Source organism: Myxocyprinus asiaticus, chromosome 19 (assembly GCF_019703515.2).
Source record: "Myxocyprinus asiaticus isolate MX2 ecotype Aquarium Trade chromosome 19, UBuf_Myxa_2, whole genome shotgun sequence".
NCBI lineage: Eukaryota > Metazoa > Chordata > Actinopteri > Cypriniformes > Catostomidae > Myxocyprinus > Myxocyprinus asiaticus.
Window position 1 is genome coordinate 4,956,544 of NC_059362.1, and position 19,056 is coordinate 4,975,599.

Below are 19,056 nucleotides of genomic sequence, written 5' to 3' on the forward strand. Positions count from 1 at the left end.
AATATTAAATAGAGTTGTGCTGAGACTGCAGCTTTGACTAACTCCCTTGTTCTGATTGAAATAATTGGTTCTTTTGACATTAGTCTTTACACAACATTTATTGTTTTTGTACATGCCTTTTATGATATCATGTCTTTCATCATATTCCACTTTGGATGAGTTTTAAGAAGAGTCCGTTAAGCCAAACAGAATCGAAGGCCATTTTAAAGTCAATGGAGCAGCCAAATATTTTGTTTGCGTGAGTGGAGTGTGTAGATATGTTTAGTTGTTTTCTGTTTGGGCATGAATCCAATCTGACATTTATTTAGAGTCTTGTGTTCTTGAATGAAATTCACTAATCTGTCATTTATAATGTAACAGAGCTTACTGTAATACCCCTGCAGTTATTTGGGTTGTACTTGTCCCCTTGTTTGAAAATTGGAGTGATTTGATTTTCCTTCCAATTCTTAGGAAAGTGTCCTGATTTTAATTATTGATTAAATAATTTAAGAATAGCATCTTTTAGTTTGGGCTGCTATGCTTCAGCATCTCATTATTTATTCCATCCATGCCACAAGGCTTTTTTTTTTTTTTTTGAGGGATTTCGTCTTTTCTTAAAGTTCATTTAAAGATATAGAGGTGTCATAATGGTTTAATTGATCCTTTATTGTGCATTCCAGATTATTTAGTTGGGAGGTCAAATGTTTTTGGCTGAGGTTTGGTTCATTTTGTGAATAGAGGTTTCTGAAATGTTCTGTCCAGATGTTTGTGTTACAGATGGGAGTGCATTTGCCTTTTTTGTATTTATCTAAATTGTTCCGTAAATCCCAAAAGTAATTTGCTTTGACAGCCTCCTCAATCTTGTTGAGCTTTGCTGTCATGTGTTCAGCTCTTTTCCTTCTTAGTATTTTAAGGGTTTGATGACATGTGGTTTGTGTGTGCTGGTTTGCAGGGTCTCTGTGTTTTTCATTTGATAATGAAAGTAATTCCTTTCTTGATGTTTGACAACAATATATTTTTTACTTATTTTTCTCAGACTGTGCTGGCCACTGCTGAAAATGTTTTAGTTAACTCTTCTGTTGCCAAATTGGTACTTTTCTTGTGTACTCCAAAATTGGTGCGTATAAACTTGTCTATCATAATGCTTTCACACAAGGCTTTGTCAAGCTAACTAAAGTGTTTGTCTACAAACTTTATTAATCTAGTTACCAAATGTTGTTTTAACCAGGGTTAGGGAGAAACAGAATACATGTAGCGGCGTTACGGTTTTAAGAAACTAAACTTTAGTAATCGTATTCCATAACAGTTACAATTTAAATCGTTGGTATAAATCAGAATACAGTTACATTCAAAAAGTATATTCCATTACTGAAGAGATGACTTTATTTCATTTAATATTTAGTCTAATCAGCTGGAAAATATTTGTCCCTATAAATTATATGATCTGAGGAGCGCTTGAAAAGTAGTGAAACACTCTCTTACTTTCTGAGTATTTTTGTCTTATTTTCCAGTAAAAATATCTAAACACCCTTAAAACAAACAAACAAAATGCTTGAAGCAGAATGGTTGTTTTTGAAGAAATCTACAAAATATGCTAGCTTTATTTAAGCTTAAAACACAAAAACTTTTTGCCAATGGGGCAAGAAAAATAAACTTGTTTTCCTTTTGAATGTTTTTTCTTACCTCATTGGCCATTTTTTTTTTTTTTTAAAGTTTGAATAGAATTGAAATTAGGAAAAAAATTGGCTTTATGCTAAGCTAAAATACTATTACTAGCCCATAAAAGCACCTGTTTCCAGGCATGATTATATTTTATAATTAATTCTATCAAGAAAATCCATGTCAGATCATATTTTTTTTTCTCTAGTAAGACTTTTGATATTAGGGCAAAGATGTACTGCAAACATCATATTTGTACAATTATTATTCTTTATTTTTTTTCACTGAAAAAAATACCTAAAAACCCTTAAAACAAGATACATTTACTTGAGAAGCAACAGTGCATTAGATATTTAGGGTGCTTTCACACTAGCACTTTTGGTGTGCACCCAGGGTCAAATGACGTCAAAGTTCGGTTCGTTTGGATAATATGAACGTTGATTTCCAAACACAGGTTCGCACCTGCGAACCGCACCCGGTTCCAATTGAAAAGGTGGTCTGGGGTACGGTTCATGTAAACTCCAGTACGGTTCGCTGCTGATATGAATGCAGTCGGACCAAATCACGGAAGTGATCTGCTTGTGATGACGTATTTTTTTTGTCTTTGCAGGCTCCAAGTCGCAATTATTATGGTATAATGCATTTCTCATATCTTCTTGTGTCCAAATACACCACTACAGAGAGCAGCTCACATTCTTTACATCTCTAACAACGCATCCGTGGACTCGTGGCAGACAACGCTAACATTCATCACATCATTGCACATTCAGTGCATCTGTGGGAGATGAACACAAGTGTTGTCTTGTGCATGCAAAGTTTTGGTGGTAAATCCAAAGAGACAAACTTTAATACTTCACTTAGCACAGTGACGTTTTCTCCAGTTCCTAGATTCAGTGGTAAACAGCTGCCGCTTGTACTCACGTTGATGACGTAATCGGACCCATATAATATAATAATGTGAACAGAGACCAGCAGGAGGAAACGAATCCGGGTGCGGTCCAAGCAATCGAACCAAGTGTGAAAGCACCCTTAGGCTTTTTTCAGAAAATGTATTTTGTGAAGTGTGTTTTGTCTGACTGTACTGTACTGGCAGATTTGTTCACTTATTTATAGTAAAAACAAGTGAAAAAAGCCCTGCCAGTGCTGATGAAGTAATTGAAAGTATATAGATTACGTTTCTGGCATTGCATAATCTATTGTAAACCATTACAAATTACATTTCACAGCATGTATTTTGTAACCTGTAGTGAAATACCTTTTAAAAGTAACCCTCCCAAACCTGTTTTTAACAATTGTAACTACTTGGCAGCGCACTGAAAACCACCCACTCACCACTCATGTTTTCTGCTTATTTTTTATTCAGAACAGGAGCCATAGAGCATTCCAAATTGGCCACTTATGAGGTTCCATTTTGGTTAGGATGTTGCCTTTGAAGGCATCTGCCTATACAGACAGTAGAAAGGGAGGCAGCTCTCTAGGAAGTCCCCTCACAGTGTTATGAGCCAATTATATTATCTACATGGATTTTACTCCACACAAAAGCCACATCAAAATGGCAAACATGCCTTCGGAACGAAAGTATTTACACAGAAATCATAATAGTTGGAAACAGTGAAGTACACAGTCGAATGTATGCCACAGGGTGATGAAATGTACGCCACTGGGTTATGATGCACTGAATTGACCAAAAGATACCATAAAAGCAGGGCCCTGATTTTACACATGAAAAAACAGGCACACAGGCCTGAGGTCAGTCATTATCACTCTGTCTTTTGTGTTTTACAGGTACATGATGTTAATCGATGGTAAAAATGAAGTTTACATGATTGACAGAGACAACTCAGTGTTTCATATAGAAAACCTGGAGTTTCCTTTCCGGAAGGATCTGCGCGTTCACCTCTCCAACACATTATTGGATGGGGTGAGTTATTCCACGCCATAAAAGCCTGTTAATGGGGTTAGGGAGTGTGGATTAGCTCTATCACTACGCTTAATGGATGTCCACAGGTTTCATTTTCATCAGGCTGGTCAAAAATGTGAGGTGTTTTGAGCTAATGTATCTTTTGAAACATTAAAGAGGATTTTGCTCTTAAAGCATTTATTGCTTAAACCTGAGAGTGTGTACTGCAGACATACTAAGAGTAATACGTTATGTTACTTTAAATGTAGTAAATATATACACCGATGAGCCAAAACATTATGAACCACCTGCCTAATATGCTGTTGGTCCTCCACGTACTGCTAAAATGGCACCGACCTGCCGAGACATGGACTCTACAAGACCCCTGATCGGACTTGTTGGTCCAGCACATCCCACAGATACAAGTGGTGTACCTGGGCTGCAACAATGTTTAGGTTGGTGGCACATGTCAAATTGATGACCACATAAATACCCGACCCAGGGTTTCCCAGCAGGTCATTGCCCAGAGCATCACACTCCCTCCACTGGCTTATCATCTTCCCACAGTTCCCCAGGTAAACGGCGCACACGTACACAGCTGTCCACGTGATGTAAAAGAAAACGGGAGCCATCGGACCAGGCGACCTTCTTTCACTGCTCCAAGGTCCAGTTCCGACACTCCCATTGTAGGCACTTTTGACGGTGGACAGGGTTCATCATGGGCAATGACTGGTCTGCAGCTACACAGCCCCATACGCAGCAGGGTGCGATACACTGTGTGTTGTGACACATTCCTCCCATAACCACAAATTATTTTTATTTTATTTTTTTTTCTCCCAATTTGGAATGCCCAATTCCCAATGTGCTTTTAAGTCCTCGTGATCACGTAGTGATTCGCCTCAGTCCGGGTGGCGGAGGACGAATCCCAGCTGCCTCCGCGTCTGAGACCGTCAACCCGTGCATCTTAACACGTGGCATGTTGAGCGCATTGCCACGGAGACATAGCACGTGTGGAGGCTTCACGCCATCCACCGCGGCAGCCACGCTCAACTCACCACGCGCCCCACCGAGAACGAACCACATTATGGCGACCACGAGGAGTTTACCCCATGTGACTCTACCCTCCCTAGCAACCGGGCCAGTTTGGTTGCTTAGGAGATCTGGCTGGAGTCACTCAGCATGCCCTGGGATTCGAACTAACGAGCTAGCGAACTCCAGGGGTGGTAGCCAGCGTATTTTACCACTGAGCTACCCAGGCCCCCTCCCATAACCATCATTAAAATTTTCTGTGACTTGTGCCACTAGACCTTCTGTTGGTTCAGACCAGACTGTATAGCCTTCATTGCTCTCGCACATCGATGAGGTTTGTACTTTGTTCCTCCTCGGACCACTGTCGGTGGGTACTCACCACTGCTGACTGGGAGCACCCCACAAGCCTTGCCATTTCAGAGATGCTCTGACCCAGTCATCTGGCCATAAGAATTTGGCCCTTGTCAAAATCACTCAGGTCTTTACTCCTGCCCATTTCTCCTGCATTCAACACGTTGACTACGAGAACTGGTTGTTTGCTTACGATGTAATCTACCCAGACCTTGACGTGGCCTTATTAGGACATGATCAGTGCTAATCGCTTCACCTGTGAGTGGTCATAATGTTTTGGCTCATCAGTGTACAGTGGCCCCAAAAAGATTTTGGACACTTAAAGTCACACTTAAAAATGTCTGAACGTCATTGCATTTCATGACAAAATAAAAATATCAAAGCAAGTTCCATTTATTTTAAGCTAGATGGCACAAACACACTTGTGTGCTTCAAAGGAAGGAAATCTGATCTTTTCTCAAAGAAGTTAACTTGATCAATTTCACAAATGTGCATTTATCTTTATTTTTTTATTTTATGTAGTTGTTTCTTTGTTTTACATATTTCAGAATTTAAAATGTTCAGTATATTTTCAGGTTTAAACGACAAAAACAGTTCTCCACGTTTTTAATGTGTTCTCAGACTTTTTGAAACCCACTATAAAGTATAATGTATTAACCAAATGATATTGGTCTTTGATTTTTGTTTGTGGTTGAGCTTTCAAGCTAATTATCCAAGTCTAATTAATTCTTCACAGCCATTTTGCCAATACATTTTTTTAATTAATTAAGCATATTGGATTATGTATATGATTTTTTTATTGTCTTTTTAATTCATAGGAGATGATTATCGACAAAGTGAATGGTCAGCCTGTCCCACGCTATCTCATCTACGACATCATTAAATTTAATGTGAGTATCTTTCAGCAATAATAACAAAAAAAAACACGCCTATTTGTTCTTGATTCAATTTAGAAAAATGGCTGTTGGCAGTAACCCAAATGCAAAAGCACAAGACAGAGTTATATAACTAACCAATAAAACAATAGTTCTCCAATAAATATTAATTCTGTCATCCTTTAGTCACCCTTACAACATTCCTAATCTGTATGACTTTCTTCTGTGGAACACAACAAATGTTTAGCAGAATATTCATGTTTCTTTTTTCCATACAATGACCACGAGCTGTCAAGCTCCTAAATGACAAAAAGTTTAATTACAGTAGTCCATATGAATCGTATGCTAAATTCCAAGTATTCTAAAGTCATTGAATAGCTTTTTTGAGAAGTCTTAAATTTAAGCCATTATTCACTGAAAATCTTCCCTTCCATCTTATTTGCAGACAAATTTTTTAAGCTTGCTGTATTGCGTCATTGACACCAAACCTGAGTCTAAATGTGCCATTTTCAATTAAACACAAGCTTGAAGAATTTAGAGCTATGACAAAGGGGAACATTATCATTGAATCAGCAGTTTATTACATTTAGGTCAAAGATTATGTAGAATTTTTTTTTTCTTTAGAATAATGTGCACTGATGTGCACTCAGTGTTGCCAACCTGGTGACTTTGTCGCTAGATTTAGCGACTTTTCAGACCCCTTTTGCTACTTTTTTTTTCTTTCTAAAAAGCACCTAGCGACAAATCTAGCAACTTTTTGGACAAACCTTAGCTACTTTCCGTAGAAGAGTCGCCAGTACTGCCTCACGAGGTCTTGCTTTCCCGCCGCAGGTACACCTCTCTCTGCGTCTGCTCTATTCAGTGAGTGGCAGACAGAGGAGCACATTCAGTTGACCGCACAGCAGCTGACACAGACATGAATGAGCTGCGCATGTGCAAACAGAGTTGCCAAGGACCAATCACTAATCTGTACTGTTTGCTCCTCCTTTGTTTTAATTTAAACTATTTAATTTGACAAATATTTTTCTTGCTTATCACTCACTGTTACCCAGACGGAGGCTGCGTGAGAGAAAAAATAAGACATTCTGTCGCTTCTAATTTTCTCTCTGAGTGATCATTTTACATGTAAATATAGCCGAAATCACAGCACTGCCGTTGTCTTTAACTTATGTTATAAAATCAGGATTTTAGCAGTGAGGAGCAGCAGCTTGGAAATTGCTTGGAAGTGACTACTGATTAACATGTAGTCTTAATGGGCAGCATTTCAGTCACTATTTCATACTCATTCCGTTGTCTGACAACAGAAACAGAACAAATATGTACATGAGAACAGCTTTATTGGGAATTCGGCTGTATTAAAATACAGTATGTGAGCACAGATAGTAGGAGAGAAGCAAACAGATGTAAAGGGCTGACACAAGGCAGAATGCAAATATGACGCGATGATGTCATGAATATGCTAATTAACATCTGACGTCATCTAGCGACATTTAGCGACTTTGAGCAGGCTTTAGCTACTTTTCATTGAAAGGAGTTGGCAACACTTTGTGCACTGTCCATAGTATACTCAGGAATGTGTAAATTCAGTTCTATTTTTAATGTGTGGGTCAGTTCTTAATAATGTGTCTTATGTTTAGAAGGGAATGCAAAAGTAATGCAGCATTTGTTCTGCAGTATTTTCCTCTACAGTTCTGCTGTATAAACACAATAAATCCTGGCATTCACATTGTACACAGTCTGCATTTGAAACAGGACGCTTGGATTGTTTTTGCTTGGTTACAGAAGCGGAAAGACATTTCTCAAAAAAGGAACTTTTAAAGCTTCATTTGTAAGGTTAATGCCACAGCAGCCGGTGTGTAAATACAGATGGCACATTAATTCCGCCTTTCCAATGATGTGTCAAATGCTGGCTTCTATTAAATGACTAATATTCAAATATTGATATTACTCACGTATTTTCTGTGTTCCATCAACTGTAGTTATTAACTTTGTCTGTGATACATGAGTACATTAAACAGTAATGCATATATATATCTATTAAAAACAGCGACCCATCGAGCTCAGAACTAATTTAAAAGCGTGAGGGTGTTGCAGGTAGGTTAATGATCTTGAAGTAGCCCGCCACACATTCTTCCCTTTCCCTTAAAAATAATATGTAATATAATTTTTTTTCACCATATAATGTTTTGTTAACTTTGAATCCTAACTCGTTCTGCACCATTTGTGCTGCTGTGGGCATAAATTTTAACTCAAATCATGCAGCTTGTTGAGGAGATGTGTGCTATTACCATCTGACCGTCTGTCCTGGAAATAGTCCTGGTGGACAATAAAATGGGGAAAACCCCATAGACTTGCATTGAAGGAGTAACTTGAGCCTTATCTCTCGAGCAGAATATCATAGAGACTTGGACTCTCTTCACTTGGGCCAGTAAGTAATCACCAAGCAACTCTCCTGGGGCCAGTTGCACCAGCCTTGCGTAAGTTACAACTCAGACTAGTTATAGAGTAAATGGGCACTAAGTTACAATTTACGCACTACTAAATATTTGAGCATTGCACCATTAATCTAAGGTGAAACGTGACCCTACATATAAACTAAATATTTACGGAAGCTTCAGACCAGGAGTGACAGTTGCAAAGTTTCAACACAGTCATAATACAGTATATAGGATATTAAAATGAATATGTCCAGTTGTCTAGTCTGATGTATTAGTATTTATAGCATGGTCTGTTCTAATACTCCATTCTTATTGGCTGGAATGCTTGCAGTTCAAACCATTGATTGCACAGGTAGTTCCAGTCAGTTTTAATCACCGTTCTATATTAATGCACCTTCTCTTCTGTCTCCTGTGATGACACATTACAAGAGTTTATGCCTTAAACTAACTTCAGATGTGAATATAGTGTCAGAGCTGGGATTAACAATCACATCACAAAACAACATCAAGTCATGCAGTGTCATATTTTAAATCAACTATTTATGTATCCACAAATAGAAAATGCAATTCCAAATACAATTTGAAATTTGTTTTGAAAATTGCCCAGAAAATACTTCCATACATACCATATTTCAATGGAAAAGTAATTTATTACTACTGACAGTTACGTGAGACAAAAAAGATAACATCAACCATAACACTGTAACATGTTTCAGCATTTATGTTTACAAAATTGAAGGCTGCTATTGGATAAATAAAGGTGAATGTCGTATTATGCGATTATTACACATTACTTTACGGACAGCTTACCATCTACTAACTAGTAACTTACTAAACAAACTAGTAGTTACTAAGCCCTTAGTTCAAAATTCATGACCCAACTTAAAGGAATAGTACACCTAAAAATTACAATTCTCTCATCATTTACTCACCCTCATGCCATCCCAGATGTGTATGACCTAGGGCTGCCCCTGACCAAAGATTTTCCTAGTCGACTAGTAGGTGTTAGTTTAAGCCATTAGTCGACTAGTCGCACGTTTATGATATTAATTTAATTACTTAAATATATACATATTTTGGGGGGCATCAGTAGATGGTTTGAGTTCCATGGCTGAGAAAGAATGTTATAAGTAACATTGCTAACACTGTTCTACATTACAGAGAAATACTAAACCGTAATAATGAGCCTTTAAAATATACATTTTGCAAGTGCATACATGAAGCGAGCTGCAGCAGCACCGGCAAAATCAGTAATGATTTTGAATGCGTCAGGAAAACCAGAGAGAAATGCACATTAGTGTTGTGCCGACAGAAGATGATCAGGGGATCAATGATGGTCAGAGTGATCGCAATAACTGATGCCTTTGACCATGTCAAGATGATATTTGGCTCGTTTTCCCATTAATGTATTAAATTAATTATTATTCTCAAATTAATATTACAAATAATTTGCCCGTAGACACACAGACACGCGCTTGAAAAAACACACTTTATTGTATTATTAAGAACAGATGACAGAAAAGCCGTCTATGCGCATGTTTGATACACTAATACGGATAATATAGTCTCGTGGAACACGCGCATGTAAAAGGTTCTCACTCTTTCTTTGTTTTTATCTTCTGAATTTTTTTTTGCAAGAACAGTATCATCTATGTGTGCTGCAAATTACCTCAGACATCTCAGCTCAGGAGGTGCTTTGAGTTCAGTTCACTTAATTTCCACAGAGCAGGTCATTGTGACCACAACTCTGCATCCTATACATCTGTGATTAAAACATAAAATAATACAAAAACTCGTTTACCTCGAACCATGATTTATATTTCAGTGATTATTATCATCATTTATAAACATTTATAATTGTTTTTATGTCTACATTTATGTAATTAATTTTCTGCCTGCATGTTTAGAAGGATACTTGCCTGACCGTAAATGGAAAGGTGGTTATTTGTGTGTATATATATAATTTTTTTGATCACTTCATTATTTTAATTGCTTTTTCATTTAGTTTGGAGTGCAATTTGAATTTGGAAATGTATTTGATTTAAGTTTTTCATTTTTTAAATAAATAAATTTAATTTTCAATGCAAAATCACTAAAGCAAGAAAATCCACCGATCCCTCAGCCCGGGGGTTGCCGATGTAATTGGATATTGTGATATATATATATATATATATATATATATATATATACACACATACACACACACAATTCCCAATGTGCTTTTTTAAGTCCTCGTGGTCGTGTAGTGATTTGCCTCAGTCCGGGTGGCGGAGGATGAATCCCAGTTGCCTCTGCATCTGAGATAGTCAACCCACACATCTTATCACGTGGCTTGTTGAGCGCGTTGCCACGGAGACATAGCGCGTGTGGAGGCTTTACGTAAGTTGAGCAACCACGCTCAATTTACCACGCGCCCCACCGAGAACGAACCACATTATAGCGATCACGAGGAGGTTACCCCATGTGACTCTACCCTCCCTAGCAACCGGGCCAATTTGGTTGCTTAGGAGACCTAGCTGGAGTCACTCAGCACGCCCTGGGATTCAAACTAGCAAACTAGCGAACTCCAGGGGTGGTAGCCAGCGTCTTTACCACTGAGCTACCCAGGCCCCCGACACTTACTCATTGTTTATTATAATTTTTTTTTTCTTCACATTTTAGAATAATAGTAAAGTCATCAAAACTATGGATTAACATAAATGGAACTATGGGAATTATGTTGTGACTAAACAAAATCCAAAATAAATCAAAACTGTGTTATATTTTAGCATCTTCAAAGTAGTCGCCCTTTGCCTAGAATTTGCAGACATGTACTCTTGATAACTTCTTGAGGTATCACCCTGGGATCCTTTTTAAAGGTCCTTTTCCCATCTATGTTGGGCACTTATTGGCTGCTTTTCTTTATTATTTGCATGTTCTGTTCTCATCCAAAACCGATTTAAATGCTTCAGGGGATATGGATTATACCACTGGAGTTTTACGGATTAGCTACTTTTATGGTGACTTTATTTCCTTTTTGGAGCTTCAAAGTTTTGGTCACCATTCACTTGCATTGTATTGACCTACAGAGCTGAGATATTATTCTAAAATCTTTGTTTGTAGTCTGCAGAAGAAAGAAAGTCATGCACATGTGGGATGGCATGAGGGTGAGTAAATGATGAGAGAATTTTCATTTTTGGGTGAACTATTTCTTTAAGTGAGACCTTATGCACAGCTGATGCAACCCTACCCAGAACACGTCAGCATAGCGGTTGGGAACTTTTGCAGTCACCACTCACATTTTCCTCAGAAATAAAAAAAAAATAAAGTTTGATAATGTAGTGTTTTATAAGAGTAATCCCTGTAGTGTGAAGAGTTAATCTTCCTAGACCTGTGTGGCATATGGTTCATCAACAAAGAATTGTCGCTTTACTTGTTTCTGTCCAAGACCTCCCGCTGGTCTTATTAAGACCCCCACTGCCATCTGGCCCACTGTTGGTTTGTTTCTGTTTTTGTTTGCCCTGTTAGGCTTGGCAGACGATACCTTACCGTTGCTATCATATGATGACCAGCCAAATCCCCTGAAATTATAGTTTTTTTCTTGTTTTGCTTTTCTCCACAATTCTTCTTTGGTGTTTATTTGGTGATTATTGGGCATGTGCAAAACTCTGGTCTGGGACACCACAAACTCAGACAAGCGTAGTGATACAAACAGTGAAGCGGCCCAGTGATTATTTCCAGATGATTATCGAGATATATATATATATATGCATTTTTCCAGATATTAATAGTGCTGCTCATTGCACAATAGTTTTTGTCTCTTCAAACATATTTCTCAACACAACTGGTAAAATGTGAGTGGCAGGGTAACTTAAAGGTAGTCACACACCAGATACACCTGGCGAACAACATGGCGCGTTCTAATATTCAAAACCGTTATTTTCTATGAAGGTATGCATACACCACTGCTTGTAATCTCCGGAGGCTGTTCAAAATTCTTCAGCACCACGGATATCAACTCACAGAGTTTTCCTTTATATTGACTCAAATTATTATCAAAGGACAGATTACGTACTCTAGTTATCACTGAATTATATATTGTGTATTCATGTATGTATCTTTCATATAGCCTACACAATGTATTTTCAGTTACAAGTTTGTCTTTTTGTTGTTTGATAACTTGAATGAAACCTCTTCAAGACTACATACATAAAAATTGCATAATAATTTCTAATCGTTCAGTTTGCGGAGTTACATCAGTTTCATACACTTACCTGCAAACTCATCAACATCACTTTGTTCATGATCTGAAGAAGTACAAAAACCTTTGTAATATATTGATGCCTCAAAAACGTATAGATAAAATAATGTGCCGATCAATAACCTGGCATTACCATGTGTCTCTGATAAGTTTTCAGTGACTACTTGTGTCCCGATGAAGCGTGTCCCCCTCAATGTCGTTGTCTGCCGGGCACAAAAACTGTTGTTGAGCAAACAGGAAGACAGACACTGAACATGTCACACAAGCAAGTGTACTTGCTATTTTTTATGTACTTTTTATTTTCAGTAGTGTCTGTGTTCATTGTTAAAGAACACCCGCTTATTCACTGCCTCGCTAAAAGTCCACCAAAGATCATGTAATTTCCTCTTGTGTTGTCGGAGATGCATCAGGATGCAGTTGCCAGTCACACTACAACTGGAATGTGGCCATATGCATCCCTGGCCACCTCCCGATATGGTTTGATTGAGCTGATCATAAAATGTTTTGCACCCCGTTCGCACCTGTATTTAGCTTTGTCCACATAAGAGCAAGTGGTGAAAGTTGGCTTTTTATAAAATGCGTATCCCTACAGTGCTTAATCAAATATTTGAAGGAAGGGCGATGAAAGCGGCGGGTTAAGTAAATGCCGTTCATGGATTGCCAACTTTATTCCAGACAAATATGGAACATTTTATTTTGCATTTCACTAACTTTATTAACAGGACTTTTTAAACTGACTAACAGGTTGAGGTATGGGTAGGTTAAGAAGTAGGGGTAGGGTTGGGGTTTAGAGTAAGCGTTGGGGTAGATTTAGGTTTAGGGACATGGTTAACAGGTTAACTACAGATGTAATTAATGCTGGTACTTTAAATGTAAGTACAATGTAACAACACATATACACTGATGAGCAAAAGCATTATGACCACTTACGGGTGAAGCGAACAACGTTGATCCACGGTGGCTCCACCTCGCAACTTACAGGACTGGAAGGATCTGCTGCTAATGTCTTGTTGCCAAATACCACAAGACACCTTCAGGGTTCTTGTAGTTCCCATGCCTTGGCGGGTCGGCGCTGTTTTGGCGGCACGCGGAGGACCAGCAGCATATTAGGCAGGTGGTCATAATGTTTTGGCTCATAGGAATACGTAATAAATACATTGTATCAAATGCTTAAGGACATAGTAATATAAAGTGAGTTCCATGTTACTAAGCTAACAAACCAGAGGACGTGTTCTTGCACCTGTCTGTGCTATTTTTTTTAAATTGCTGTTTCATGTCAAAATTTTCGCAACTTGTCTAGCATCTTGTTTCAATGCGTTCTGATATTGCCGATGCTGCCTTAGAATTTGCATAAATTTGCCTACTGCATTTTTTTTACTAAAAAGTAATTGTATTAGATTACAGTAACTGATTACTTAGTTATCAGATTACGCCCAACACTGTCCATAGTGTGGTGTATTGGTCATACTTAGTACATTGTTGGGACTAGGTCAAGATGGTTGGCTAGTCGTCCAACAATCAGATTAGCGAGTACAACTTGTTGGTGGTGCTACTTTAAATGGGATGCATTTAGAGAGCAACTTCTCAAAGAAGTTTTAGTGTGTTACCAGCATTTTCTTCAAAAGATGTAAAGACCTAGTGTTAACTGTCTCTGCTATGGAAAGAAAATGTGCTCTCCTGATGGTTTGTGTATTACATCGTAGGATTGAACCAAATGTTGAATATGGCACAACACAGATCTGGCCATTAGCCTAACAGACAAAATCACAATGAGTCACAGACAACTTCTCTGCAAATCAGGAAGAACCACCATTACATAGTAATTTTGATTCCCAGTCTTTTGAATTTAGCAAATATATTTTAAACTGTAACAGTGTTAACATACTACAACCAGGAAATATACAAATTGTACAGAATATAATTTCAAAGCACAGGCTTTCAGGTGGAAGCTTACATATGCATGTTTATTTTTTATATTCAAATAACATCAAAGCTCGCACTGGCATAAAGACACTGAATTCACTTTGGATGTTAAAATAACTGTTATCAATCTATTAAATTGTTCTACATGATGTTAAATACATGATATGCCAATGAAGTAATTGATAAATAATAATGAATCGCATATCAGTATTAGTTGAAAAAGATGCCCAAATAAAGATAATTAAATATACTATCTATAATATCTAGGTTTTTTTCCTGAATTGAAAATTTCCCAAGTGAAATATTGGGCTGCTGAAGCAAATTCAATTATATTAATCTTGCGTTCGACACTTCATGTACACTAAACATGCTCATCTGAAACATGCATCTGCCCTGCACATCAGAAGGCTTGTTTCAGTTGAGTGTCACGCGACCCATCACAGAATTTCTCTGGAGAATGCAGGTAATAAACCGGGCTTACCCTTGATATGAGATAGGATAGCACAGAGCGGATACTTGCATGACTCAGTCAAGCTTCTCTCGATATTGCAACTCATGCCACAAAACTTACGTGACCCATTTAAATTCTTTTGAAATTTGTTTTACTTCAGTTTAAAGTGCTATGGAGGAAGTCAGTTTTTTATTGTTGTGGAGCTGCTTCATTCTATTCCGTTTGAGTTTCAAATATATATGGCTGTATTTGAGGGGCTGGATGATGTTCGCCAGAGACCTGGTGAAAAATGAATATATATTACTACATCTTGACTGTTTTGGTACAAGAAAACTTTATTAACATTATAAGTGGACCTCAATGAAAATACTAAAATTATAAAAAGAAGTGTATGTCATAACCCCTTTAAAATAAATTTCAGATATTATAGACATTGTCATTCTTTTCTAATTTACTCAAGCTACTAGATTTTTGCAAACTGAGTTTTACGTGCTGCTTTCTACGCTTTGCTGCAGTTTCCTGTTGAAATGAACACTAGAGGTGCTACAACAACTGCGTTTTATTCACTTTCACACAAATCACAGGTACTATGGCTGTGTATGACTTTGTAAACACTTATTCGCCCTATTATGCACACCCTGCTATGTTATGATATCGAAACACATTTACTCTAACGCATCATTTGAAAAACTATATATTATCAGATTTAGGCTAAAGTTTTAGGTTTTAAAACATCCATCTAATGTTCACCTTAAAAACCTTTCCACCATCGGGCAAAACGATTTTGAGAACAGTACGGAGTGGTTACAGTAGCAATTCCACTTGAGCACGTTTCGGCATGGCTCATTTATAAACCATTCTCAGCCCGGAATTCTTGCCGCGGTTAGCTAACCGTACTCAACTGTGCTGGTGGAATGGCTTTAGTATGTGGCGACTCGTTTAGTGTATTGTCATGGTTTTATTATAATGGTTTAACTAGTCTTGTAGCCTACATTTATTTTTCTAAACACCTTTTTCCATCAGGGAAGTAGATTACGAGCTCATTTAAACTCAAATTACATCAGTATACAATTGCAGTCAAAATTATTCAACCCCCCTGACCAGCAATACATTTCTGGTGATGTGAATTAAAACACATCAACTAAAACCTCAGTAAACAGTCAAAGTAAGTTTTTAATACACATTTGAGTGATTCTGAGAACAAAGAGTTCAGTTTACCCACATTTTAAAATAGAAAATATCTAATTCTCTCCACAAATGTCATGTCAAAAATATTCAACCCCCAAAGTCAATAATTTGTGGAGTATCCTTTATCCATAATAACAGCAAATAAATGTTTCAGGTAAGTGTTCTCAGGCTTCAGACACCTCTCTATTAGAATTTGTACACATTTCTCATGAGCAAAAGCTTCCAGCTCATTGACATTCTTTGGCTTCTGTGCTGCCACTGCTTCCTTGAAATCCCAGCAAAGGTTTGCAATGGGATTTTAGTGATGGACTGAAAGTGCCGTTTAAGGACATTCCACGACCTATCCCTGAACCAGATTTTTGATAACTTGGTTGTATCCTTGGTGTTATTGTCTTGCTGGAAAGTCCAGTGATCACCGAGCTTCAGTTTACACACTGAAGGCATCACATTTTTCATGCCAAAAAATGAAAGAATCCATGGTGTCAGTCATATAGTCAGGATAGCCGTTTCCTGCAGCCGCAAAACACCCTCATAACAGGACTGACCCACCTCCATGCTTGACTGTGGGGATGGTGTCGTTCTTGTCATCACCTTGTCATCTTACTCCCGACGTACTGCTGACCCATGGGTCTAAAACTTATTTTCAGTTTAGTGTCATACGTCTATAAAACCTTCTTCCAGGACTGCACAGGTCTTTCCTAATTACTTCTTGAATATTCAGTCAGCTGGAGTCAACATTTCCCTTGGTGAAGTTTTGCTTTCTTCCACACCCCAAGAAGGTTGCTGTTGTACCATATTTAAAAAATGTATGAATGGTGCTGCCAACTTTGTCTATTGGAAATTGAAGTGCCTTGGAAATGTACTTTTAGCCATGACCTTTCTTGTGTAATGAAATAATCTCCTCTATTAGCTTTTGATACAGTTATTTTAATTGCATTTTTTGCATAGAAATAAATTTTTGCTTGCAACGCTAAACTTACATTTTAAAACTTAAATAAGTGCCATTGCAGATTGATGACTTAATTTTGTTTTAAAACAATTACTTGTGTAGCCTTACATATTTAAGAAACAGCTACATGCAATCAAATCAAATCAAATCACTTTATTGTCACACAGCCATATACACAAGTGCAATGGTGTGTGAAATTCTTGGGTGCAGTTCCGATCAACATAGCAGTCGTGACAGTGATGAGACAGTACCAATTTACAATAGCATCAAATTAACACAGCGCAATTTAAACATCTGATATACACATAATTACACTCAACAATATACAAATAATAACATACATTGTACAGTATACAATACGCACTATATAGATACACATTATTCAATAAAAATAAAAAATAAAAATATATAAAAAAGTATATATAGAATGTACAGTATTGTACTGTATTGACATTTAGGCTGTCAGTTGATAGTCAGTTGTTAAGAGAGAATATAATATAATAATAATATAATTTATGACAGTCCGGTGTGAGATATAAAAGTAAGGGTAATAAAGTGCAGTGCTGATGTATTTTGATCGTGGGAGATCAAGAGTTCAGAAGTCTGATTGCTTGGGGGAAGAAGCTGTCATGGAGTCGGCTGGTGCGGGTCCTGATGCTGCGATACCGCCTACCTGATGGTAGCAGTGAGAACAGCCCATGGCTCGGGTGGCAGGAGTCTCTGATGATCCTCCGAGCTTTATTCACACACCGCCTTATATATATTTCCTGGAGGGAGGGAAGCTCACCTCCGATGATGTGTCTGGCAGTTCGCACCACCCTTTGCTGTGCTTTGCGGTTGTGGGCGGTGCTATTGCCGTACCAGGCGGAGATGCAGCCAGTCAGGATGCTCTCTACAGTGCAGGTGTAGAACCGTGTGAGGATGTGGCAGTTCATTCCAAACTTCCTCAGCCGTCTCAGGAAGAAGAGGCGCTGATGAGCCTTCTTCACAACGACTTCAGTGTGGATGGACCATGTGAGTTCCTCAGTGATGTGGACACCCAGGAACGTGAAGCTGCTGACTCTCTCCACTGGTGCTCCATTGATGGTGATGGGACTGTGTTCTCTGTCTTTTCTTCTTAAATCCACCACAAGCTCCTTCGTCTTACTGATGTTGAGGGAGAGGTTGTGCTCCTGACACCAGTGTGTCAGAGTGTGCACCTCTTCTCTGTAGGCTGTTTCATCATTGTCAGTGATCAGACCTACCACCGTCGTGTCATCAGCAAACTTCATGATGGCGTTGACATTTTCAGACTTATTTATTGTGATCATCGAAGTGTTTGTTCAGAGTTACTTGTTTTGTGTTTTCATCAAAAAGTGCCTTGTTCTCACGCTCACTTGAACAAGAACGTGCCCTCTCTCCCTTTATCACATGCGCAGTGGGCACTGAGAATGAGGGAGACACTCAAAGCAAAGTTGGTTAAAATCAAACGCTAGATTTAAATGGCAAACAAACACGTATTTATGACGTACCCATGCATGACTACAGAGAGCACTTCAATATGAAAACAAGCAAATCCTGGGCATTTAAGGCAATGTAGAAATCCCGGTCTGACTTTTTTAAAGTCCCTTTCGGGGGTAAGGACGGATTGTCACCTTAAACAAGCAGATATCATAGCTTTTCCTACTTACATTACAACTTGTGGACAGTTTTGCCACTTCCTTTGGTGTTTGTTGTGCTGCACTGATATAATTTTTTTTCTTTTGCAGTATAGCTCCTAAAGTAAATGTAGGTAAGGAGTTTTAGATATTTATATTGGAATACAAACCAAAAAAATATATATTTTTTGCATTGTATAATGGGCTAAGACTGCATTCTCTCACCTTTTAGTTCACTTGATTTCTATCCATCTTTAGCTCACAAAAACACAAACTCTCACTTCTTAATAGATCTCAGTAGTATCAGCGATTTTCTTCATGATAAGATCATCACCATGACACACATATTATGATTCACTATGTCACGAGCCATCATGTTATAATCTAGCTGCTGCAAGTGCACACCAGTGATGAGTGTATCAGCCGGGAGAAGTTTG

The 19,056-nt window shown here is 38.1% G+C and overlaps 2 protein-coding genes across 3 annotated transcripts in view; one reads left to right on the forward strand and one right to left on the reverse strand.

Annotated features, from left to right (window-relative positions):
• The window catches only part of pcmt (protein-L-isoaspartate (D-aspartate) O-methyltransferase), a 623,660-nt gene that overhangs the window by 576,079 nt on the left and 28,525 nt on the right, over positions 1-19,056 (reverse strand). The gene's annotated exons all lie outside the window — the stretch shown is intronic.
• LOC127409895 (mRNA-capping enzyme) overlaps positions 1-19,056 on the forward strand; it is a 202,020-nt gene that overhangs the window by 70,094 nt on the left and 112,870 nt on the right. For both annotated transcript variants that reach the window (XM_051644849.1, XM_051644850.1), the window contains 2 exons: positions 3,424-3,559; positions 5,737-5,808. In XM_051644849.1, the coding sequence (XP_051500809.1) occupies positions 3,424-3,559; positions 5,737-5,808 (208 nt within the window). The remainder of the gene's footprint in view (positions 1-3,423; positions 3,560-5,736; positions 5,809-19,056) is intronic.